General features: G+C 42.3%; 2 protein-coding genes across 3 annotated transcripts; both read right to left on the bottom strand.

Moving 5' to 3' along the window:
• Positions 1-127: 127 nt before the first annotated feature.
• Positions 128-7,465, bottom strand: LOC139761853 (peroxisomal sarcosine oxidase-like). Of its 2 annotated transcripts, none has more exons than XM_071686386.1 (10): positions 7,415-7,465; positions 5,574-5,674; positions 4,096-4,247; positions 3,719-3,841; positions 3,285-3,369; positions 2,644-2,828; positions 2,013-2,139; positions 958-1,104; positions 753-828; positions 128-462 (listed from the first exon to the last, which is right to left on the bottom strand). In XM_071686386.1, the coding sequence occupies exons 1-10, from the start codon at positions 7,461-7,463 to the stop codon at positions 314-316; spliced, it is 1,194 nt and encodes a 397-aa protein (XP_071542487.1). In that variant the 5' UTR covers positions 7,464-7,465; the 3' UTR covers positions 128-313. The 2 variants fall into 2 exon arrangements, with proteins under 2 accessions (XP_071542487.1, XP_071542488.1); XM_071686387.1 differs by having other exon boundaries at positions 7,419-7,432.
• A 1,429-nt stretch (positions 7,466-8,894) lies between these two features.
• LOC139761854 (peroxisomal sarcosine oxidase-like) lies at positions 8,895-19,066 on the bottom strand. The gene is made up of 10 exons (XM_071686388.1): positions 18,969-19,066; positions 17,786-17,880; positions 15,234-15,385; positions 14,848-14,970; positions 13,884-13,968; positions 13,305-13,489; positions 12,245-12,371; positions 11,229-11,375; positions 10,472-10,547; positions 8,895-10,096 (listed from the first exon to the last, which is right to left on the bottom strand). The coding sequence occupies exons 1-10, from the start codon at positions 18,976-18,978 to the stop codon at positions 9,948-9,950; spliced, it is 1,149 nt and encodes a 382-aa protein (XP_071542489.1). The 5' UTR covers positions 18,979-19,066; the 3' UTR covers positions 8,895-9,947.
• Between the last annotated feature and the right edge of the window lie 7,503 nt (positions 19,067-26,569).

The following is a 26,569-nucleotide window of genomic DNA, read 5'->3' on the forward strand; positions in this document are numbered from 1 at the left end:
AAATCTTCATACGGAATTTAAGGAATATGTATGATAGGAAGAGGTCGTGAAGGAAGTTTACTCCTGTATAAGGGTGAAGAAGTTTTGCTTATAAACAATGGGGGAACTAGGGAGGTGAAACAAGATCAACTTATCCATTATTTACTCCCGAGAACGACCTTCAGTACATCAACATTTAATCAAGGGGAAAAAAAAGCTGTGGAACTACACCAAACAGAGCACTCAGAACAATCGCCGGCTGCGTAGCAACAACGAACACCCAACACGATCAACATTCGCTTCACAAGGTAGACAAGGGATGCAGGTCTCCATGTTAGATTTTACTCTTGAGTGAGGAATCACCGGCTGAGGACTTTGTGACCCTCGCAGACCTGAAGAAGGACACATCAATGGCAGGGTCACGGCCCAGCACCATGTCAGCCAGGATGTTGCCCACCGTCGGGGCAGTCTTGAACCCGGTGCCTGGGAATGGAACAGAGAAGAACGTAACTGAGAAGAAATTTCGTTGCAAGATTCGAGACTACAGGGAATTTTAAACATATCGAATGATGCTCCTTAGAGAGAGAGGAAGGCAATGAAAGAAATGGAAAAAGAGAGATAGAGGAGAAGAAAAGAGAAAGGGAAAGGGAGAAGAAGAGGAAAAGGAAGAGGGAAGAGTTGTGGAACAGGAGAAAGGGAGGTAGGAGTAGACGAGGGACAGTGAGATCGAGGGAGAAAGAGATTTGGTTAGTTCTGGACGACCAGCGCCTTACCAGAGAACCCGACGGCGTAGACGACGTTGTCGTGTTGTGGATGACGGTCCAGGATGAACTCGTTGTCTGGCGTCACCTGGAACCAGAGCAGGATGAGTCAGTAAACACGGGCCACCTGACGACAGAGAAGAGGAGGAAGTACTTCTCCTCGAAGAAAACGGAGGCTGTCTCATCCCCCCTCCCGCCAGGGTCGAGGAGCACTCACCGTGTACCAGCAGGTGTCCTCGGAGTACGGCTCCTTCTCGCTGAAGGGGAAGTACTTGTTGAAGTACGAGGTGGACTTCTCCCGCAGAAACGACAGGTTAGGTTCTCCACCTCCCGGGGTCGCCTCCAATCCTCCATGAAACCCAGCCTGATGGAGAGGAAGCTTGGGGAATTTTGCAATGGAAATCTGTTGCTTTTATCTCTCTCTCTCTCTCTCTCTCTCTCTCTCTCTCTCTCTCTCTCTCTCTCTCTCTCTCTCTCTCTCTCTCTCCTTTTAGTGATGAATAGATGAATGGATTGAAAAGGATTAAAAGAGATGGTATGAGTGAGAGAAAGTGGCATGGTTATAAATCCAGTTCATATAGGATAGCCAAGCAGACTGTAAGGCGGGCAAGACGCCAGTAATTGAGATCTGCGGAACATCCTTATGGCTTTTTCCTCGTAGCACACTAGTCTGGTGGATTCTGATACCTTCCACTATCACAGACAGCTACCAAAGGACTCAGCGGTCTGTAGGAATTCCTTTGTACTTCCTTGATTCAAGGGAAGAAGGTAGGCCACGGACGAGATGCGAAGGAGTGCTTCAGGGACGTGGATGTCACACTAGATAATCTTAGGTGCATCTAGGCCATTGGAAGTGTCATGGTTATGATATAACAGAAGGTAGCTGGGGGACACGAGCGTCTACCGAGGACTTAGAGTGAAGGATGAACGGCTATGCGAGACGCTTTGGTTAATGTCGACGACTCTCTTGACCTCCCTGCCAGCAGGAATGCCCTCACCTGACGCTGAAGTTTCTGACATGGAACGGAGTTCCTCACCTGGTAGGAAGGTCCTTACCTGGCAGGAAGGTCTTCAACTGGCTAGGAGGCCTTACGTGGGATTGGAGGTCCTTACCTATTCTTACTCGGCCATAAGGACGATCAGGATACCTTCAAGCGGCTTTTGAGACGCTGTGTTCCCCATCCACCCACTGCGACAGAGATTAGACTACGGGTAATAGAGAGATAAGATCTCTCGCTGTTCTAACAGGAATAGATTTCACGTTACAGAGACCTTCACGTGTCCAGGGTCACTCAAGGAAGGAAGGGCGTAGAAGTCGTCAGGTTCTTCGCTGATGTCGACAAAGGAGGCGTTGGGGAAGTCACTGTTCTTCCAGTAGAAGGACTTCGTCCTGATAGATCTGGAAAAGGAATTTCGTTTTAGGAGTCTTCTCTATCTCTTCGTTATCACAGATATGGGATAAGATAAAAGTGTTTCCAGGAAGTGAAATGAACTTGTGGTTTATATGTAATCGTTTGTGGTGGTCTTATTGTAAATTCAACTTTGTTTACACCATAAGTTCTAAACACTATTCAACATCCATGTTAACATAGATATAACCTTTCTCTCTCTCTCTCACTAGATGTGTAGATGTAAAGTATATTAGAACAGAAAGCCAAATGTAAAACTTCTTTGTTTATCTGTAGAATTAAAGATACATTTTATTTCTAGAGTTACTCCATATCTTCTCCATTGATTACGTGACGTTAGTGATTCCTTGGTGTATTTCATCCGCGAGTGTCAATCTAGACTTTAAAAATCGGTCTACCTAACAAGACGTGGGTGATGTCTGAGTTTACCTGAGCGAGAGTTGGATGCCAAGAATGAGTCTACCTAACAAGACGTGGGTGATGTCTGAGTTTACCTGAGCGGGAGTTGGATGCCAAGAGGTTCGAGGAGTTGCTGGGCCCAGGGTCCGGGGCACAGCACGAGACTCCTGGCCCGGACCGACCCCCGGGGGCCACTGATCTTGATCCAAGGGCGGCCAGGCTTCACATGCGTCACCGGCCACCTGTCCAACACCACACCGCCCAAACTGCGGTACAGTTTCTGTGGGGAGAGGCCATACGGGCTGGGTTAGTCTACGCGCACGTCAACCACGGTACCGACGCGCGGAAATCTACTTTTTGCACCTATGTCATCCACAGTGAAACAGTAGCAGCCCAGTGTAAGGACACCTGCTTAGATCACGCTTATAAAATCCAATGCCTTACCAGACTCCCACGACAGAGGGTGGAAGTCGGCTACGAGGAAAGGTCGCTGTCCTGAGACCAGGACTGTAAAAGCAAAGAGTCTTTCCAGCAACGCATCTGACATCCTCAAGGACAGACAGAGAGACCCCCGCTAGACAGACCCTGGAAACAAACACGATTTATTGGTGGAGGAAGATAGCACAGACGAAGTGACACGCCCAAGCCAAGAGGACAACCCATTACGGTTTACATAAACCCAAGAGTGGGTCAAGACAAGGCAGCAGGAGTCACCTGGAGAGAGAGGGAAACTCACCTGGACGGCTAAGATGCACCTATCGGCCCTCATGGTTCCAGCTGTTGGGTCCTCGAGTATGTGGAAGTTCTCTGGGAATCGCGTTCTATCGAGGATATACCGGAGCTCTTGAATTGTGTCTTTACTAACGTTGATGATTAATGATGATGATAAGAAGAAGAAGAATACTAATCATAAGGAAATAAAAGAATGATAATGATGATAATGATAGTCATAATGGCATGTACATGATGCTGCACGCCACTTACTTCAGGGGAGCGCTACCCACCCACCTCCTCCCCCCCCACAAAGCTTCCTCACCAGTGGGAAGTTCAAGGTCCAGGTGGGGAACCAGCGTGAACCCGTGTCCCACCCTCAGCGACCTTGGTTGTTGATGCGTCAAGACATTTTAAAGCTATTCATCGGTCGGTTTCATCAAGCTCCCAGCCACTTACTTGTACTTGGCGTTGGTTTCCTGGGGGGTGAGCCACCTCGGTGTGTGACCACATTTCTCGAGGGTTTTGGCCACGTCCTTTAACTGATTGGAGATCCGACTCACGACCAGCATTGGGTTCGGGCTGCATCATCAGCATGCATTAGTATCTAAGTAAAGGCTGTTCTAAATGAGATGAAATCCACTTTAATACAATATATTTTAGGGATTCAATTCTCCCACTACTCTGTCCAGGAGGGAGTTGTAACAACCCACAGTGTATTGTAATGACAAGAAACTCCATCACATATTGACAAGAGTGAAAAAAGATCTTTAAACATAACACTTGAGAAAGAGTTTCCCCTGCTCCCTCCATCCTCCGCCTCCCAGCCGCCTTACCTTATGAGTTCCTCCTGCACCAAGTCTGAGATCTTGACCCACTGCTTGTATGCGTCGGCCATGATGGGCGTCAGGTATTCGGTGCCGAAGTTGGCCAAGCGGGTGATCCTCGATTTCCCTCCGCTGCTGCCCAGCGCGTGCGGTACTGCGAACTACACAAGTCATGTTTGTCTCACCGACGCGCGTGGGTTAGAGCGTTTGAAATAAACAAATGGGTTTCGTGTGGCGTTGCCTGTTAGTCGTATGGATGTTGAGAAGTAGTAGAGTCAGAGCGCGTATTTGTCATTGGTATTTTGTCTTGTAAAGATGGATATTTCTGTATTTACACACACACACACACACACACACACACACACACACACACACACACACACACACACACACCAGCCTAAGGCAAGGTACTCGTTGATCGACCAGCCCCGAGGGGAGGATGAACACCTAAGTAGGGTTTGGGGCGGATGCCATGCCAAGGATTCGACCCCTGGGCCCTTCGCCTGTTGTCTTGCTGGTCTGGCAAACCAGCAGGTCGTTGTAAAGTCATCCCCCTTCATCGTTTAAGTTTAGATTAAGTTACATTAAGACGAGGTATCTAGATTTAGGGAAACATTTTTGTGTCGGTAAGTTTGAATAGACGATAGTGTGAAATTAAGTTAAGTGAGTCTCCAAGTGTTTGAACGAGTGGTAACTGCAATGTTCGTATACAGTTACTGATTGATAGACATTGATAGACATTTCCTGATTTTTTTTAACAAAAATTAATCGTCTACAGATATTATTCTCACTGACTTTTAAAAACACTTTAACTAGATTTCTCTAATATTCGCCATACATTCAACTTGGTAGTTTAGCCATACGTCACCTACCATTATGGTTGAATGCATTTGGAGGACAAGTGTAAGTCTAATGTATGTGTGTATTACGTACCATTTTGTCGATACTTGTTTGTACATACAGATTTCCCCCCACTCACATCGTGGTGGCCTCTCTGAAATGGTCTGTGTAGTAAAGTAATCATGAGTTCGCTCAGTCAATTGTCTTCGTTTTCTTTTTCAGGATGCGCAGAGAAAGTGCCTTTCTTCTCTCCTGCTTTGGCTGCTCAACCCTGTCAGGTATGGCGTCACGCATATTACGTTCCTCTACCTCCTTTTCAGTAGTTTAGTGTACTCTTTCATATACCGTTGTCCTTTGACGTAAGAGCCATACACCTAGTTTGTATATTGGCCATGTTATGTCACCTTTTAACTACAGTTTAACTTGGAGCTGAACCTACATCATAATGGGGAAAAAAGTTCGACTTTTAGGCGTCGAACTTTTTAACAGGAAGCTGTTTTGCAACACCTGGAGAACTGAATGGCATAAGACCTCCAAAAGACATAACCGAACTACAACGTTTATGTGTGTGTGTGTGTGTGTGTGTGTGTGTGTGTGTGTGTGTGTGTGTGTGTGTGTATACACATGAGTCAGGTTGCATAACTGACCTGGTCCAGCAGGAGGGTCCTCTTGCCAGCCTGGACCAGACTGTAGGCGGCGCAGCTGCCCACCACACCGCCTCCCACCACCACAGCATCCACCTGCATCTCTGTGGGTAAACATACCTACACGTTAGCTCTCCCTCACAGGTAATACGTCAGGTTGGCATCCCACTGCTACTAGCACAAGCCCCGTAATAGCCAATTAAGTAGTCAAGAACACAAAGAAAGAGAGAAGGAAGTGAGGAACAGTGTTACATCGAAGTCTTTGCGGTAATTGAGTCTTTGTGGATAGGCTGTTTCAAAGCTGCCTAAGTTATTCTCAAATAATTTTTCACCGGATGACGTGTTGTGTTCGCAGCGGATATTCTCAACTGCACAAGATGATTATTTTGGCCTTTTATAAAAATACTTGTCAAGTATTTTATGAACTTCCGTGGTGTGGCGGTTAGTACGTAATGCTAACCTTGACGTATGCAAGGGCTGCCCAGGGTCGAGTGCTTAGGTTCCACTTCTGGTCGGGGAAGTCAGTCCACAGTCAACCCAGCTGTTCGTCTTGCCCCTTAGGGTTTGATCGATAAACTGGGTACCTGGTTCATGCCAGGGTGTATATACATACAGCCTTAATGAGATGGCGTCTATAAGGGCATTTATTTACCCCCCCCCCCCCCACACACACACCATCTCAGCTAACATAAAACAAAACACAGAAAAGTCACCGAATAGTTTATGCTTACGCTGAACATAAACATAGTACATCTACACCAACACGTAAGCAACAGAACGATGTGTTTTGGAAAGGCGATAGTAGCTCTTTTCTTCACTGGTCTTGATTAAATACATCATTGAAATGTTTTGTTTATTTTGTTTCCAGACTTTTATATTTCTTTTTTTTTTTAATCAATCATTCTACTTTCAAATGCATCAATCACCAATATTTTTCATCATCTTACGTTTTTAAGTTGGACGCTCCTCATGTAACTGCTCGTATGATTCTGTTCGGCTAGGCTAGCAACATGAGGATCATCTTCATAGCGTTAGCTATCACAAAGATAAATGATGTCTGAGGGACGATAACGTGTAGTGCAGCCTTCAGCCTCGTGGTCAACAACAACAACAACAAATATTTACTCAGCATCTTATCCGGAGACAAAACGTATTATAGTTATCCGTCCGGTTGACATGCGTTGGAGAGAGAGAGAGAGAGAAGAAATGTCTCGGGTGTTGAGTAATGCTTCTCCATTTCTATAGTTAAAAAAGACGCTGATTTTTTTTTTTTTTTTTTTTTGTAAATCGAGATATCTATATGTATCAGTGTCAGAATAGATTTTGATAGACCACTTCCAACAACGGTACAATGGGTACCCAGGTACCCATTTTATCGACCAACTCCTAGGGATAGATGAACAGCTGGGTTAACTATGGACCGACTGCCGCAACCAGGATTCGAACCTATGTGCTCGACCCTGTGCGCGGCCCGTGAATGCGTCACGGTCAGGAACGCTAACAGTTACTTCATTGGAGTTGTATTCAGATTGTTTCTGCGATGAGTGTAGACTTTAGGTTACTCAAATAGTCAGCTTCCCATACCAAGCGAGGGACACTTCTTTTCTATAAACACCCACTTGACAAAGCTCACCCGCTTGACACAAAAAATATCATGGCTTTTGTGGAGTTAAATCTCACATCCAGCTGGCCCTTGGCATTCCTGTGAATTCTTCACTTCCAGCATTACGAATCAAAAACCCCGTGAGTTTAGCTGCTGTTTCTGTTATGTATAAATCCGCCTGTTTTCTGTCGGTTTCACTATTTCGGATTCCGTCTCTTCTTCCGCTTTCCTACCTACCTACCTACTTGTATGTGGCACGTCGACTGAGACTGGTTTAGGCTGTTTGTCATTTGGCAGTATTGCGCATGATAGCAACTCGAGTAGGGACTGATGCCACATGTTTCTATAAAGTTCGAAGAAAATTGACTGGCAATACTGTACTCATAAAATAATGCCAGTCAAGGGGCCTTTCTGTTAAGTAGCAGTTCTGTATATATATATATATATATATATATATATATATATATATATATATATATATATATATATATATATATATATATACATATATACATATATATATATATATATATATATATATATATATATATATATATATATATATATATATATATTGTGTGTGTGTGGGCTGGCAGCAATCTTAACCTTGACGTTGGTGTCATATATTATCGTTCACTGAAGCAATTATCATGATCTATATATAAAAATAATCATTGGTAGGATAAACAAAAAGATCTCGTATGATAGATTACTTAGATAACCCTCCTCATTATTTCACTGCTTTTGGGTAGTTATAAAGCATTTCGAACAGCTAAAGTTTTCATCATCAGCAAAATTAGATCTTGCATCACGCCTCCCAGCATTGATGTGCCACTCTTGGCCAAACTATTCTTATCGTAGGTTCGGAACGATGTTGCATCGTTCCTTGCATGTTTGATGGTATAGTAGACCCGACGGTGTTGTATGGATGCGAGTCTCGAGTGTTCTATAGAGAGAAAAAAAAAGATAAAAAGTAAAGTACTGTGGCTTCGAAGAAGGTGGATATTTTGGAAATGAAACCTTTAAAGGACAGAATGTGGTATGAGGTAGAGGGGTTGATCGAATAGGAAATGACAGAGTAAGAGAGAGAGAGAGAGAGAGAGAGAGAGAGAGAGAGAGAGAGAGAGAGAGAGAGAGACCTGATGATTTTCATAGATTCATACGTTTATCGAACAGGGCGTGTTGACATAGTTCGGATATATGGAGAGGATGAGTGAGGAGAGGCTGACCAGGAGGGTATACAAGTTGGCATTGGAGGGAACAAGGGGAAACGGAGAAAGTGGGAGGCCGGAGTAAAAGCGATATGGTATATAGGGGGCAACGTGCTGTAATTGGGCTGAACCAGGACACAGGAAGCGTTCAGTGGGAATCTACGGAAAGGTCTGAGAGGTTTGTTTGTGGATAGGGGGAGCTATGGTTTCGGTGCATTACGGAAGACAGATGGATAGTAGATGTGAGCATTCATTGCTGTTTTTTCCTACGACCGGTGACGTATCTAGTTCAGGTCTCAGCAGTAATTTTCAGTTTCTGTCGTGTTCTTGTGTAGTAGCTTAAGGTACCGCCTGCTTCCCTACCAAATTCTCTGATCATATAGTTCATTGCTCACCCAGGATTCATATGAACCCGTGTGGACCCGTGCTGACTCACAACAGTTAGTTGTGCTTTGTAGGTTAGTGCATGTGTGTATGTGTGTGAGGAGGAGGGTAGTGAAGACAGACATGAAACTCTGAGATTTTGATATTTCAATACAGTTCATTGCTTTGATAAAGTGTTAGAGAGCATTTTACAGAATATTTCATCCCGTGCCATCATCTGCACACCACATTTCATTCCAGTAACTCTACTGTATCTTGCTCACATTTCTTTAGTCACTCCTGGCCATACCGACCGCACTCTTCACCCCACCGCACTTTAACACCCCACCTTGCCACCGCACCTTCCTGGGGAGGGAGAACATAGGAAGAGACTGATGATAACTGGTGTCATCTGTATACGTCTGAGCAAAGTTTAGATCTCTTGATGGACAGCCACTGACATGACACCAGGAAGATTGAAGGGCAAAAGCCAGAAAGAGTCCTGGGGGAAACTGTAGCAATGTTAAGTCAAGATAACACCACTACATGTGTACTTCTTGTGGATGAGGTCGAGGCGATGAGAGAATCGGGAAGAATATACGAAGGATTTTGGGGGCGAGAAACGCACAACGGTAATATGTTGTTTATTCATCTCGGCCCTGTAGTGGGAACGTTAGAATGCACCTGACACTGAGTCTTAACATACTATTATGTCACAAGGCATCCTAGACTTGTGTATTGTGGGGCATTTTCCACGTTTCTTGAAGATGGCTAACACTGGGATGTGGAGCAGAGCGATGGTCACTCACAGGGTTTTAGCAGGCCTCCTGGAGAAGGAGAAACCAGCAGTGAGCAGCAGAGATGATGTTAAGAGTCAGGTGAAGAATTCGATGTTCCTGGAGCAGAATGTCTTTTGTTTTGGTCCAAGAGTCTGAGAGCAGGAACGCACTTCGTACATTCAGATGTCAAGGAGGATGTTATAGATGCAGCGCCGGGAGAGGATTGTGGAGAACGAAGACATCCAGGTGAAGGGGAGGAGGACCTTTGCATATTTACCTCCAAAGGCAGAAGGAGAACCCACACGTCACTGTATACAGATGAAGGACGAACATGACCATTTACTCTCGAGAAGGTAAGGTTCAGGAGGAACTACATGGCGAACTGACGTTTGAATCGCGGCAAGACGAGAGTCCCTTCCCATTAGAATTTACTCTTGAGGGTGGGCCCTCCTCCGTCCGTCTTCTTGAACCTAGCGGCCCTGAAGAAGGACACGGGAAAGCCTGGGTCGCGGCGCTGCACCATAGCAGCTAGGATGTTACCCAGCGTCGGTGCAATCTTGAACCCAGTACCTGGGTGAAAGAAAAAGAAAAATGACATTTCTATCATTAACGCACTTAGAGAAGAGAAAGCACGTGGGAAAGAAAGCTTTCCACATCGGTAAAGAAAAGGGAGAGAAACAGATGTGTCAGACAAATTTATCTCTATCACATCAATAATCGTCTAATCACAAGTTTATACGGGAAAAAAAAAGGCGTCGCTCTCCGTGGAAAGCATGGTAAATATTTCAAAGCTGTACTTTGATAACATATCGCAAGCAACTTCGAGTTGTTAGCGTTCCCGATCAATAACCAAATGAATCTTGAGAGTGACGTGACTCTAGTGGGTCTTACACACACACACACACACACACACACACACACACATACCGAGTTGGCCACACTTACCAGAGAACCCGACGGCGTAGACGATGTTGTCGTGTTGTGGGTGACGGTCCAGGATAAACTCCTTGTCTGGCGTCATCTGTACTGGGATAATAAATCTTAAAAGGGTGATAACAAGAATAACGATGAAGGGAATAGTATAGAAATTATTCTTGAATAGGTATTAGTGATAATGATAATAATAGTTGATTATTATTATCATTATTATTATTATTATTATTATTATTATTATTATTATTATTATTGTTATCATTATTATTATTATTATTATTATTATTATTATTATTATTATTATTATTATTATGAAGTTTGTTTTTACGTTAACGTCTCTAAACAGTATCCTCATTGACTACATCACAGTTTTCCCCAGTACTCTAAGAGAGACTGGATATACCCAGGTGTATTTCCAGTGGCCCAAACACCTGGAGATACAGTTCCTCTTAGGTACCACTGAAACTGGAGATAAAAGGCTTACTAAGGAACAAGAATGTCTACATCCAGGAGGAGTCTCAATCCTCCATTGATGATGTCAAGTCCCCATGAAACGCTCTCTCTCTCTCTCTCTCTCTCTCTCTCTCTCTCTCTCTCTCTCTCTCTCTCTCTCTCTCTCTCTCTCTCTCTCTCCTTCGTCCTTTTGTCTTTAGATTTTAGTTCAAAACAGACAACATACACCTTGGCCAACACCGGCCCAAGCTCTCTCCCTTGTTGTCTAATCATCCGTTCGTAGACCCACGTACAGTGTCGCCTCGCCTCGCCTCACCGTGTACCAGCAGAGCTCTTCCGAGTCGGGCGCGTCCCCGTCCATGGAGAAGTGCTCGGTGAAGTATTTGACGATCGCCTCCCGCTGGAAGGACTGCTCGGGCTCCCCTCCTGCTGGAGTCCCCTCTGGCATCTTGTTGAACCCAACCTGAGACAAGGAGGAAGATTGGGAGTTTGGAGAATCACTCCCGTCACTCACCTCTCTCTCTCTCTCTCTCTCTCTCTCTCTCTCTCTCTCTCTCTCTCTCTCTCTCTCTCTCTATCTATCTATCTGTCTATCTATCTATCTATCTATCTACCTTTATCTATCTATCTATCTGTCTATCTATCTATCTATCTACCTTTATCTATCTATCTATCTATCTATCTTCCCCCTTCTCTGAAAGGTAACACGTTTATTTGTTGGGCTTTCAAGCCTGGTTGATAGTAAGATAGCAGTAACCAGCTCTAGCTGGGTCACATACTGGTTATCGGGGAGTTATCTCTGCTCACCAGGGAGTGGTACAGAGAGCCTCAGTGAGGTGAATGAAGTGGGGGATTGATAATAATAATAAAAAATAAAACCAAGACTTAAGAATTTCTTCTCATTTATATCGTCTCTTTACTTTCACCTCCTGGGGTGCGACGAAAAGTGGTCGGCGTATCTTATTTCTGTGATGTTTCACTGCGTCCCCGAGTTAGGCTTCTAATTTCTTAACTGAATAAGCTTGATGAAACATGTTATCCCGCCGGCAGTGCTCTTTGTGTGTGTGTGTGTGTGTGTGTGTGTGTGTGTATACTGAGGTAACAAACATTAGTTACGTCTCGTAACGAGGAGCCCTTCCCAGAGTGCTGACAAAGTAATACGTCGCCCTCGACCCTAACGTAACGCACACAAAATACGTCTCTCGTAAACGTTTTGCCAGATTCTCAAGGGAGGAAGGTAACCATTTCTTTTTCTCTCTCTCTCTCTCTCTTTCATACCAGTAGCGCCGCCAGCACGGGACCGACCTGGTAGGTAGAGGAAGGCACTGTTACCTTTTTGCTGTCCGGATGCTCAAGGGATGGCAAGGCGAAGTAATAGTCTTTCCGGGTGACCATGTGAACGTAAGCGGGGAAAGGGATCTCCTTGGTCCTCCATTTGTAGGTTTTCGTCCTGACGAATCTGAAATGGACCACAGATCGTCCGGTATTTTAAGAAATACAAGTCTCTCTCTCTCTCTCTCTCTCTCTCTCTCTCTCTCTCTCTCTCTCTCTCTCTCTCTCTCTGTATATATATATATATATATATATATATATATATATATATATATATATATATATGTGTGTGTGTGTGTGTGTGTGTGTGTGTAGGAGTATGTGTGGATGTTTTTATGTGTGCGTATTTATGTATTATGTACCTTCATTTATGTATCAGCACGCATCCATGTCTCCTCCAGAAGGGCAAGTTTTAGAACTTTACAGTTCTTCGCATTGGGATAATGAACCCAGTTTGGAATAAAGACCCTCATCTTCTCTTGCTATAATTAGTATCATTATATCACAACCATAATCAGGCTTCCAATGTTTAGAATAAAAATTTCTAATCTAATTCATTTGTTCTATAAAAGCCTTCCTAAGCAGCCGAATACAGAACCTCTTTTTAAATCGAATACTCTCAGGTCGAGTTAAACCTTTTGGAATATTACATCCCTTGAAGGTAACTCTTACACTATTCATTTCAAATTACATGCTTCGCCATTTACTTGACACCACACATTAGATGTCGCGTAGAAAGAGATTGGTCGGTAAATTTGTTGCTACTATTCTGTTAGGGATGTTACAACTCTGAGGGGATCAGGTGGTTTATAAAGCACTGGATGCACTATATCTGTGCTGGGAGGTTTGTCTGATGCGACTAACAAAACGTTTCCTTGAATGGGAGGAGGCTTAATCAGTCACTTTACCCTGAGCAAGAAGTAAGGGCTGTTTGTTTGATGAAGAAGTTTCACTATGAGTTTACCTGACAAGACGTGGGTGATGTCTGAGTTTACCTGAGCGAGAGTTGGATGCCAAGAATGAGTCTACCTAACAAGACGTGGGTGATGTCTGAGTTTACCTGAGCGGGAGTTGGATGCCAAGAGGTTTGAGGAGTTGCTGGGCCCAGGGTCCGGGGCACAGCACGAGACTCCTGGCCCGGACCGACCCCCGGGGGCCACTGATCTTGATCCAGGGGCGGCCAGGCTTCACCGTCGTCACCGGCCACCTGTCCAACACCACACCGCCCAAACTGCGGTACAGTTTCTGTAGGGAGAGGCCATACAGGCTGGGTTAGTCTACACCATACAGGGTTTGCTGCCTCAGTTTACAACTGTTGTATCCCCAGTGTGAGGATGCTGGTATAGGGTAATGGACGCTGGCACAATCAACAACGCAGACGTCCTCGTTTACTCTGCATCAGTAATGTTGGCTTTAGTCTACTTTATGCCATCCATAGTGCGGGTGGGGTGGTGCTTTAGTCTACCTACCTCCCCCCTTTAGCATCCTCAACAGAAAGATGTTTGATTAGATTATACAAAATGACAGAGGGGAAACCCACCTGGAAGATAGAGACAGCGCGTCCACCTAGATTGATGGAGACTCACCTGGATGGTCATAACAAGGTAGCAGGGGGTAGACCCGGTTACGAAAGACTCACCTGGACGGCCAGGACGCACCTGTCAGCCCTCAGGGTCGCGCATGTCGGGTCCTCGATCATATACAAGTCCTCCGGAATGCGCGTCCTGCCGAGGATAAACTGAAGCTCTCCAGATCCATCGTAACAACATATCACCATTTAAGAAAGAATCGCCAGTCATTTCATCCTGTTGCTCCAAATTAAAAACTATATTTTAACTGTATTCTAACCCGTGGCACCACAAGCGCTCCAGCTGAAAAAATGCTGCCCATCGTGTGTGAAGATTTTAAAGCCGAAGTTGGCAAGAACCTTTATTCTATTAAGATATCCTGTTTGAGGAACAACCCGGAGTGAGACGGAACCTTTTGTGTCCTGTTTCAAGAATACTCCGGAGGGAGACGGAACCTCTTGTGGTATATCACGTTTGTTGTCAGAGTTAACCCTTAGGTTATGGAACTCGAGCGTTAGAATTCTACCCTGTCTCCCACGTACTTGCGTACATTACCAAAGATTTTGAAAGAATGTGATTTAGGTCATTCAACCCGCTTTTTAAAAATATGCTGGGGCTTCGGACAAGGCTTTTTGCCTTCACTGTAGATGTGGAATCTCCTGAAGGAGTAATAGAAGAAAGCAAGACGCCGAAAAGAGCGATTTTATCAGTTGGAGTTAAGCTATTGGTTTGGTCAGATCGTGAAAGAGGAGGAAAGATGGGTTTACAAAGAGATTCATAATCTGCAGAAGAAGAATTAGAATTAGAAGAAGAAGAAGAAGAAAACAAGTCAGCACATTTTATATGCATGAAAATGGGCTTGAAAATATGATTAACAACTCCGCAGTGATTCTCAGAGCAGTAAGGGAGGCAGAACGAGCTAGGCTACGGAGAGGATGTTACGGTCCGACACACACACTGAACCTGACGCAACCAAGCATCAGAGCGAGAGGGATTCAACCTGAAGTCCGCATGAGTTCACAGGCGGCCACTTACTTGTGTTTGGCGTTGATTTCACGGGGTGTGAGCCGCTTGGGAGTGTGGCCACATGTCTCGATGGTGCTGGCGATGTAGTCGATGAGGTCCGACTGCTGACTCGCGATCACAAGTGGGGAGGGGCTGCATTACAAAGAAGTGTGAATACAGTATGCGAGAGCGAGAGTATATGAGTCATTTATGTACCAACAAACAGGCATCAGCACGGAAGTTCCTTATTACTGTGTCCAGACATGAAGAGGATTTATACCAAAAACTTTCTCTTCCCACTTAGTAATTCTTAACCCCCCCCCCCCAACCCCCGGCGCATCATCAACAACACCCTCAATGTCCAACTTAGGTGACAGACGATGATCAGTTTTTACCCCTCCACCCACCTCACTCACCTCATCAGTTCCTCCTGCACCAAGTCTGAGATCTTGACCCACTGCATGTATGCGTCGGCCATGATGGGCGTCAGGTATTCGGTGCCGAAGTTGGCCAAGCGGGTGATCCTCGATTTCCCTCCGCTGCTGCCCAGCGCGTGCGGTACTGCAAACTACACAAGTCGTGTGAGTGACCCATACCTGCATTGTTGTAGAATCACAAGCACTTTCATTTCCAAGTGATGGCTAATCGATAAATCCAGCTTTAGATATACTCACATGGTAGCCATGCAACACATCGATAACCGCCTGCCCACTTGGCTTAGTAGCTTGTTGGTCTCGTATATCATGGTTTAAGAATGCATCTCTTTCGTTTCAAATGAGGACTGGACAAGTCAGGTTAGGTTGCTTTGTTCAAGAGAAGTTTGGTCAGTTCGTTTACAGCGGACTTTAGGTCGGCTGAGTTGAGTTTGCAGCTCCCAGTCATGGGAAACTCAGGTCGTATTTACAGATCGCAATCGTAACTCAATACTGCTTTAAATCCTTTCATCTGTTCCACGGTGATCAAGTTTATTCTTTTAACGTGAAAAATATTTAAGGAATTGCATTAGTTGTGTACAAAAGTCGTTCAAAAGAAAAAGTTTTCCTGTAAACCTGACATACAAGCTAAATCCGACCGTGTCACTATTCCCCGAAGACTTATCAAGTACCCACATCAGGTGTAGCAAATACGTTAATCTGCTCCACACACGACCTCAAGTGTGTTCTTTTCTTTAGATAACTAAATCAAATAATAATTTTGAACGTTTCCTGGGCTTGTGTGACAATAGCAATACAGAATTCAGTCTTATGAAAGTGTATTTCCAACTTTTAAAAACGTAATAAAGTCAATTCTTTTCACTGGCACATCTGTACCTTGCCCTGACATTTTTGGTTATCGACAGTAGCATTTTGAGATTAGTATCCTGCTAAATTTGACATCGTAGTGGTTTCGCTATTATTTACCTTTGATAAAACTATTACAAACTTCAAAAGGCCCTGTTCGTGCTTTTCTGCCATACATTTTAAAGCCATACACTCTTATGAATCTTTTAAAATTTCTGTATCAGAGCGTAAGGTCTTTGTATTCTATCCCCATGTTAGATGAGTCATTCACTGTGTACCATCATCATCTTTTCGCACTTGGTCGAGTTGAACTCATTGGGTTAAAAGGACTTAGTGAACTCCGATTATGTCGAGGACAAGGTTCTATTTAGGAGAGAGTATTTACAAAAGTTATAGAACTAAACAGGTCATAACGAGTGAAGACGAAAGCTTTGTGGAAAGTTCACTTGGTATGCACTGAGCGTTCCTGATGTATCTTATAGTGGAGATATGGAGAATGCTGGGTTAAGTAGCGGTATGAGTGAGTGGTCTAATAAAAATGTGGTATCTGTCAAAGATGTGATATCACCTTGGTTGTTGAATGTTTTTCTATAAGACTACTTGAGATGAGAGTGAACTGATGTGATCCAGGTATATTACTAAATCATGGTGACACACTGGAAGTAACCATAGTTGTTGTTACAAACTGATGATGTAATATCGGCATTGGCGTCGCAAGAGGCAGATCTATTTGTGATAGATCACTGAAGCAGGCGGACAATATGTTAGTGGGGAAGAGGGGAAAATGAATGGAGGAGAATTCGACCCTGTTTTGTTCTAAGAGGAAAGAAATGTGCAGCTTAACCAATCCCTGTGTGACTGGTCCCTACACACAAGCTGTGGAATCTGCAACCAAACGGGTGCCGATACCAAATCATACTCCTGTCCATGACGGCGGGAGCGTTCGGTCCACCCAGCCTCCTTCCTGTGCTTGTCAGCGTGACTAGTCCACTCGCACATAATGCTTCTCCGTTGCTTCCCCGCTTAATTCCACCCATGATGTCCACCATGCTATATGCAGAAAAACATGTTTTGGTTTTCCTCTTTTTCTCAATATGGCATGAGGGTGTAGCGAAGATTGCTAAAGACCCGACCTCTAAGGGTGTGGTGAAAATGAGTGTTGTGATGATTAGGATGTAATGAATACGAGGGTGTTATGAAGATTGCCTTTAAGGAGAATTTTGGTTTATCATAAGGGTTCTGAAAATGAGTTTGGTAGTGCTTCCCTCCGTAATGACCTCGGAGGTGAGCAATAATGCAGGAAAACATTCGCCTACGAATGTTGGTGTTTTGTGTGCTTATTCAACAAATTCTTGTGTGTTTACTGTGGCGCGTAAAGTCAGTCGGACAACAGCAGGATTAGGTTTCGTGCTTGCGCTGGGTCTTGTTATTTGATTCCTGTCACTGTTTGTCAAGACTAAGTCGCATTGTTGAACCTCTTGCTCATTTACACGGGGAGATGACCCAGCCCATACTTTTGGCGAACAACTGAGGCTCGGTCAGAAGTGGTGTTCCTCTGAAGAAACTGTTGAAAGGGTTTAGGAGAAAAATAAATAGAGAGAACGGTTGATTTGTGTGACGTTTTCACTTACTCCGTGAATGTGTGTGTTATGTATATAAGCATACATGAGTAAGGTTGCATAACTGACCTGGTCCAGCAAGAGGGTCCTCTTGCCAGCCTTGGCCAGACTGTAGGCGGCGCAGCTGCCCACCACACCGCCTCCCACCACCACAGCATCCACCTCTGTTAATGCATTGCGGTAAACATGACTCCATTAATGTCTCTCTTTATGACCCAGCACTTGGCTCGGGGGGAGGGAAGGGTTGCTCCCCGTCCCTCCTTTGCAACGTAAACTAAAACAAAATGCCGTGGACAGAAACATACCGAACATTTACTAATAAAGTGTACACATTTCATACCGCTGTGTTCTGATACAATATTGAATATTTGGGATCTAAAGCAAACACACACTTCTGACGCAGCTCACACAAATTTGCCTCACATACACGAGTCATTCATTAATCTTAGACTTGAACTTCGAAAGTAATCCATGGAGCCTACCTTATTCATACTAGATATGCTTAAGGAAGTATGGGTTTGATAACTTGCCTTCTAATTATGATTTAGGCATAAGTAAACAACAAGTTTGAGATACCGACTCTGTCCATTCTCATTGCCGAGCCGTCCGCTATTGTATCACATAAGGGGTTCCGTACTCGTTGTTCTCACTGTATTTAACTCTAATACATTTATGAATATACTGGCTGTAGTGAGTCCCGATTCTGTTTCGTATTATCCATATCCACTTCATCTTACACCCTCAAAGACACAAACTTACCCTCTTTTATTTTTTCTGCCTAACCTTACTCCATCTTTTCCTCTCAGAACATTTTCATTGCAATTTGTTCGTAAGAACTTCATGAGCGAGGTCACGGGAACGAAAAAGAAGGAAAAGGGACACACACATATCCCAAACCATTAAGTCTTCACTTTTACTTCCATAATTCCATAGTTCAGCTTAGCTTAACATCATCCTCTTCACTCCACCAGTGCTTTCACTACATAGCAAGCATCATGTCACCTCATAAACTCGTTTTACACTCTTGCACATAGAGTAAGTTTGATCTGATTTTCATTATACTATTCAAAATGGTTTTTCATATTTGGGTAACAATAGCTCATTTTCGGCGGATTCTTTGGAACACAGCCTATATATATATATATATATATATATATATATATATATATATATATATATATATATATATATATATATTATATATATATATATATATATATATATAAAACCTCAACCTCTTCGTTATACTCGCCTGTCTCCATAGTGTGCGTTGTCAAGATCGTGTCTCAGGCAGGAGTCGTGGATGTTTCACTAGTGTCAACTAAACACCAAGTGTGCTCGGTGGCGAAGCAATGTTTCCCTGATATCGTGTACTTCCATAAAGATTGGAATTCATTTGGAGATACTGTATTCAAGAGAACCTCACAAAGTTTTTTGTGAAACAAGATAGCCATTCTATCCAGAAATCTATTGAATGAGTTTCTATATGTAATTTTGATAGTTTTTTTTCCAATGGGCTAAGTTTTAATCTTTTCCAGTGGGCAAATTTTATACTCAGAAATTGGTAAATAATTTGTCAAGAACTGTTGGAAGCAGCAAGACAGGGATCCATAAGCTAGAGTGGGGAATTTATAGATGGACATTCAGACCAGGGCAGGAAAGCGTATATCAGTTACTATCAAATACACACAACCTGAAGTTACTTAAGGACAACCAACTTGTCAAACAAACACAAACACATTGTTTGACAGCTCATCCAAAGACGAACACAGTGGGACCATTGATTTATAATCCTCCAAGAAACTGCAATGGTGCAGAACAATTACACTCAATGAAGGACCAAACAGGATGGATGGTGCAGGAAAAAATGCGAGACATTCGTTCCTGAAGGAGAGCTCGCCGCTAACAGGAAAAAATGCGAGACATTCGCTCCTGAAGGAGAGCTCGCCGCTAACAGGAAAAAAATGCGACATTCGCTCCTGAAGGAGAGCTCGCCGTTAACAGGAAAAGGCTCGTGCCGGACAATTAGAGGTCCCACGGTCTGAAAAGCAAAAAGAAATCCTCAAGGATTTTAAAGTTCTGATAAATGGGGAATTTCAGATACATAGATACAGATTGGGAAAATTTAGAGTCATATGGGGAGAGAGTCATGATAATATGTTCTTGGAAAGTATCCAGGCGAATCTTCTGTATTATCACATCACTAAGCAAACAAGTGTTAAAGACATAAACCATCGCTACTGGGCTTCGTCTTCACACAGAAGAGGAAAACATAAGCTATGAGGGAACGAACCTGACACAGAGACGAGATATAATTACAGTGATTATACAGTTAAACAGTTTCTTTGATATCATAAAGAGGAAATGAATCCAAAAACCAGAGCACAAAGTAATGCTTAAGGAGTTTCTGTGAAATCTATATAAAGTTAAGAGCATAGATGCCAGTGGCTGCTTCAAGGGAAGAAACGATGACAAGGGCAAAAAGGGTGAGAGATATAATATGGAAAAGATACTGATGACACATAAGCCATCCAGCTTTAGATAGATACAAGAGGAAAAAAAAATGAAAACTCCAAGCAAAATGGAATGGAATGGGGAAAAGGTTCTATGAAGCATGAGGGACATAATCATGTTATTAAAAACCTTGACATATATTGACTCATGAATGCAGGTGTGGAAAAGAGGAAATCGTCAATAAAAGAGAGTGCATCGCCTCATTCGAGATTAAGATCCTATAGACACATATACCCCAAGTAATTCAGGAACCTTGCCAATCCCATGCCCTGATGTCTGCAGATGGTAATCAAGGCCAAAGGAAAGATGAAAAAGTTTAAAGATATATGTAAATGTAATGTCACCTTTGTATGGGGAGGCAGACAAAGTTTTTTTGCAGGCACTGTAACAGGATAGGTAGATAAGGACAGAGTTGATTTCTACCCTTCTCATGCAGAAAACAATAGTGTATTGGTAAGTATATTATACTCATATATAATATTCATTCATCAACATTTGCAATATTCTATCAAATTATTATCAGTTTATGTATAAGAATAGTTCAGTATGGTTTTGGTGCCTCAGATATTAGGCCTTTTTTTAAATAAATTTTGGTTGCTGATTCTAAATATGCCATCAGTTTTTCTCTATCACCCCTGATTATTGAGATATGATGTACCCGTAATTGCTATGCATACATACGATTGGGCACGAGGATTGATAACTACAAATCATTAATTGTTGCCTTTTTGACTAAAAAAAAGGCTTCATACAAGTAGAATTTATTTATGATTAAATTACATCCATAGAATCAGATAATGGTGAAACAAGCATAGAAAGTTATATATCATTGACACAAGTTTCATTTACTCGGACGTCTCACGAAAAGGGCATTTCAGTCTTCTTGTGGTGAGCTGCCCCATGACAGTCACGTTGAATGGCCCAGCATTAATCCACCATCATATGGGTATCCCAGTGTCCCTGGTATCTTTCTTCCAAGGTTCTTAAATCTTGGTGGAATCATTCGCCTTGTTCCTCACTTAGGTCACCAAGGTTGTCTAGGAAATGATCCAAGTGGCTCATTTTACAGCCAAGTTGAAGGAAAGAAGAGAACATGTTCTGCACTAGGTCAGAGTGGTTATCTTTTTTATGGTTCCCAAGAAAATTCCTTACAACTAGAGTGAATGAAGACCATGCATCTGCCTCTGCATTGTTCATTGAATCTTGGAAATGTGGGTCTTTCGTGAGTTCCCTGATTTGCAGCCCATCAAAAATACCTGCCTTCATCTTCTCCATGCTCAGTGCTGGCAATTTTCTGCATATGTAGTCAAAGCAGTCCGCTTCTTTGTTCAGTCTTCACAAGCTGTTTCATTAAACCTAGTTTGATGTGCAGTGGTGGTAAAATGATCTTATCTCTGTCAACCAAGGGTTCTGTGATTATATTCTTTTCTCCAACCACGTTTCCTCTCAGAGGCCATTGTTTTCTGCACATGTAGTCAAAGCAGTCCTCTTCTTTGTTCAAAGCCTTCACAAACTGTTTCATTAAACCTAGTTTGATGTGCAGTGGTGGTAAAATGATCTTATCTCTGTTAACCAAGGGTTCTATGATTAATGCTTTTCTCTAACCACCATGTTTTCTCTCAGAGGCCATTGTTTTCTCATCCAGTGCTCATCCTTAGCTCTACTATCCCAGAGACAGATAAAGCAGGGATACTTAAGATCCTTACAGATTAGCCAGTGGTGATCATGGTATGATATCTTCTGTAAGACCAGGGCAATTTTGACCTGCTCTTTAGTCATCTTAGTTCAGTGACCAGTTGGGATTGATCCATATTTGTTGCCATTGTGTAGAAGCAGACATTTTAAGTTCTGCTCAGAACTATCTATGCTCATGAGAGGTACATTTATTGGTAAGTGCATTATCTGAAAAACTAGAGCTGCTAGAAGGAAATGAAGGTCATATTCTTATTCTGTAGTTAGAGTATACTTAGAATCATCTGTAAAATCTGAGGCACCAAAATAATTTTCTAAATTTGTTCACCATGTATATAATTTGGCTGAAACAGAAGTTGTTCAAAATACTAATGATACCCTGTTAGGGAGTTCATCATCTCTATGTTTATTTATCTAATTCAGCAGGGTGCTTCCTAGACTTTTGCAAAATTTACAAATTTCTAACATGTACTAAATATGTTAATTTCAAAATGTTTATCAGTAATGTCCTAAAACCACATTCTTTAACAGACTTTATTCATATTTCACTTTAGGGACAAGAATTTCAAGTTTTCTGGTACAGGAAGTCTCATTTCTAACTTTTATATCATTGGTTTGATGACTACACCACAAGAAGGTAGATATGAACTAAGGATTTACAGGTTAAGCATAATCCAGTAACATCAATTACTTCCATTTTATTGTGTCAAGCCGACGAGATTACATTACACAGTGATAAGGCCGGAGATATGGTATTGGATGTGGAGTATGATTCTGCAACAACAGTTTTTGTTGCAAAAACACAGTAGGAATATGGAAAAAGGTGAGATGGGAACAAAGGGCAACTATGAGGGTGAAGAATCATGTATTGGGAATAATTTAAGACTAATATACAATGGACTTGATAGGCAATCAGGGAGTTTAAGGAATCAGATACAAAAGATAAAAAAATATGGTTTTATTATTAGCACTACTCTTGAACCCTTTTAGAAGCCTTTGCCTAGTTTTGTGACAATAAACAGCAATATGTAGGAAAAATCAGTTTCATAACCTTATATTTCACACACCCATTATTAAAGAATGTTGAATATTTTTACGTTGTTGAATGGTGAATATTTTTTCAATAAACAAATTTAATAGCATCAGTTTTATATATTTCTTGCATTCTACATACTGTTAAGGATAGATGCACCATGCCATCATAGTACTGCTAAGACAAAAGAGTTTGCAATATTCATAGTACTACTGGAGATTTTAACAATGATGGCGTGACAGTGAACGTACTTAAAAGATACATGCATTATGGGTGGTTTGGTTTAGTTCTACCAAACATGCAACTCCTCAGTGTAGAGGAATTCAGTGTATCTATAAACAAAAAAAATTTAAGTGTTGCATATTTCCAATGCATATAATGGAACAAGGAGATAATGCATGCTAGCAGCTGTTCCTGGCTGCACATTTGTCTGAAAATGTCTCCAGACCAAATTGACAATACAAATAAAGAAAAAGATCTATATTCATTTCCTGCCAAGAAACTTTTAACTGAATTTATTCATGACTATCTGAGACATCTCCATTTTATAATCATTCCTTCTTATGTTACATATCAGGATAATACTTTGTGCATATTTTAGCTTTTCACATAACTACATTGATATAGTAACTAATTCAAAGACAGTTCTTTTTATTTGTAACCAATAATTCAGATATCCTTAATACTGGCAAACATGACTTTTAACACTGGAAATTATTCCTATTTATGTCCTTCCTAACATGTTCTTGGAGGTGGGTAACGGACTTGCCAGGAGCATGGAAAGAGGCAGTGAATACAAGAAAACTGTAAAGAATGACAAGACAAATACATAAACATCAATTTACAGCAAAAAACTAACAAGGATGAGCTTTCAGTCATGCAAGACATTTCTGAGCCTTGATAAATGGTAACCGAAAATAGTCACTCAAAGACCTTTTCCCTTATGCTGTTTTGGACATATGATTACATGTACAATCCACCATGCCCTTTTGGACATATGATTACATGTACTATCCTCCATATAATTCACTGTGATGCCTGCACCACCATTAATGCACTAATATCATGATAAACAAGGTTGTGTGATAACAGTCTGCACCAGTTGATATTGCCTATCTACTTTTTGCTCTAACTGCATAGCAGCTACCATTTAGGACATAACCAGACCCTAACTAAAGGGAAAGTGGAGTGATTAGTTCACCTTTAACTGCTTCTACATCCAAAAATCAATCATCAAGACTCAAATCCCTTTTCAAGCTTGACTGAGTTAAAGAAATAATGCAGTAGCTCCCAAATGAAGTGGATCTACAGCCTACAAAAGCAGTTACATGTTTGTCTCTTATTACTGTGCTTTCCACTGACAAGGCTTCTCCTAGTGTATTACTATAAAAAAGCAGTCCTGTCTCTAGTGACACACCTGAGAATTCACCCAATGCATTATGACTAACACCCTTACACAGCTGCCAATAATTCATCCAGTTCCTTGGCAGGATAGAAGTTTCTGGTTACTGGACACATATGTTTTTGGGAAATATTACAGTGCATTGTGTCTGTCCTACAGAAAGCCAGGAAATGGGAGCTAATATATATTATTTATTTTATTTATTAAACTTATGCCATCTCCCGCGTTAACGAGGTAGCGTGAGGAAACAGACGAAAGAATGGCCCAACCCACCCACATACACATGTATATACATAAACACCCACACACGCACATATACATACCAATACATTTCAACGCATACATATACATACACAGACATACACATTCCCGTCGCCACCCTGCCACACGTGAAATAGCACACGCACACACACCGCGAGGTAGCGCTAGGAAAAGACAACAGAGGCCACATTCGTTCACACTCAGTCTCTAGCTTTCATGTATAATGCACCGAAACCAAAGCTCCCTTTCCACATCCAGGCCCCACAAAACTTTCCATGGTTTACCCCAGACGCTTCACATGCCCTGGTTCAGTCCATTGACAGCACGTCGACCCCGGTATACCACATCATTCCAATTCACTCTATTCCTTGCACATCTTTCACCCTCCTGCATGTACAGGCCCCGATCGCAAAATCTTTTTCACTCCATCCCTCCACTTCCACTTTGGTCTCCTGCTTCTCCTCATTCCCTCTACCTCTGACACATATATCCTCTTTGTCAGTCTTTCCTCACTCATTCTCTCATTGTGACCAAACCATTTCAACACACCCTCTTCTGCTCTCTCAACCACACTCTTTGTATTACCAAACATCTCTCTTACCCTTACATTACTTAATCAAACCACCTCACACTGCATATTGTCCTCAAACATTTCATTTCCAAACATCCACCCTCCTCTGCAAGACCCTATCTATAGCCCATGCCTCACAACCTATAACACTGTTGGAACCAGTATTCCTACAAAAATATCCATTTTTGCTCTCCAAGATAACATTCTCGCCTTCCACACTAATATATATATATATATATATATATATATATATATATATATATATATATATATATATATATATATTATCCCTGGGGATAGGGGAGAAAGAATACTTCCCACGTATTCCCTGCGTGTCGTAGAAGGCGACTAAAAGGGGAGGGAGCAGGGGGCTGGAAATCCTCCCCTCTCGCTTTTTTTTTTTAATTTTCCAAAAGAGGGAACAGAGAAGGGGGCCAGGTGAGGATATTCCCTCAAAGGCCCAGTCCTCTGTTCTCAACGCTATCTTGCTAATGCGGGAAATGGCGAATAGTATGAAAGAAAGATATATATTCCCTGGGGATAGGGGAGAAAGAATACTTCCCCCGTATTCCCTGCGTGTCGTAGAAGGCGACTAAAAGGGGAGGGAGCGGGGGGGCTGGAAATCCTCCCCTCTCATTTTTTTTTTAATTTTCCAAAAGAAGGAACAGAGAATTGGGCCAGGTGAGGGTATTCCCTCAAAGGCCCAGTCCTCTGTTCTTAACGCTATCTCGCTCATGCGGGAAATGGCGAATAGTTTGAAAAGATATATATATATATATATATATATCCCTGGGGATAGGGGAGAAAGAATACTTCCCATGTATTCCCTGCATGTCACAGAAGGTGACTAAAAGGGGAGGGAGTAGGGGGCTGGAAATCCACTATCATAGTGCTCGTCCTTTACTCTGAGAATTGTAAAGAAGCTATTCTGTAGTATATAAGCTGACAAATTCTAATTCTTATTAATTTAGGATTCTTTTGACAGATTCCACCATATAGACAAACAGGGTCACTGAGTGTAATGAGGAGTCTTGCAAAACTTCCACCAGGCTACCCATAAATATGTCCAAGTTCTACTATCAGGGATGCATCTTACATAGCTGACTTTAAAGTTGCACTTTATACACTATCAATTAGAAATGTTTTTGATCCTTGTATTAAAATCTTGCTGTCTGACACATTGACACAGCTCTCTCACTTTCCACAGTAAAGAGAATTAGATTTAGAGTAACAGGAGCTTGTAAGTCCTAGCTCTAAAGAAAATGATCTAAAAAATTCATCAGGTCTAAGAAAATGAATGTTCTGTAACTTAATCACAGGTTTAAATTATTTGAGGTGTCATGTTGGCAAATGGTAGTAATTAGCAATTTTAATGTTTTA

This window comes from Panulirus ornatus, chromosome 42, assembly GCF_036320965.1.
Source record: "Panulirus ornatus isolate Po-2019 chromosome 42, ASM3632096v1, whole genome shotgun sequence".
Lineage (NCBI taxonomy): Eukaryota > Metazoa > Arthropoda > Malacostraca > Decapoda > Palinuridae > Panulirus > Panulirus ornatus.

What these genes read in the sequence shown, in the direction of transcription:
- LOC139761853 (XM_071686386.1), bottom strand. Translation starts at nt 7,463, where the DNA reads ATGACAAACAGCCTAAACCAGTCTCAGTCGACGTGCCACATACAAGTA. An exon ending in GGCATCCAACTCCCGCTCAG is followed by an intron (nt 2,140 to 2,643) that starts GTAAACTCAGAC and finishes TTCCTTTTCCAG; the next exon opens with ATCTATCAGGACGAAGTCCT. An exon ending in GTGACCCTGGACACGTGAAG is followed by an intron (nt 1,105 to 2,012) that starts GTCTCTGTAACG and finishes CCTCTCCATCAG; the next exon opens with GCTGGGTTTCATGGAGGATT.
- LOC139761854 (XM_071686388.1), bottom strand. An exon ending in GGCATCCAACTCCCGCTCAG is followed by an intron (nt 12,372 to 13,304) that starts GTAAACTCAGAC and finishes GGTCCATTTCAG; the next exon opens with ATTCGTCAGGACGAAAACCT. An exon ending in AAGAGCTCTGCTGGTACACG is followed by an intron (nt 10,548 to 11,228) that starts GTGAGGCGAGGC and finishes ATCCCAGTACAG; the next exon opens with ATGACGCCAGACAAGGAGTT.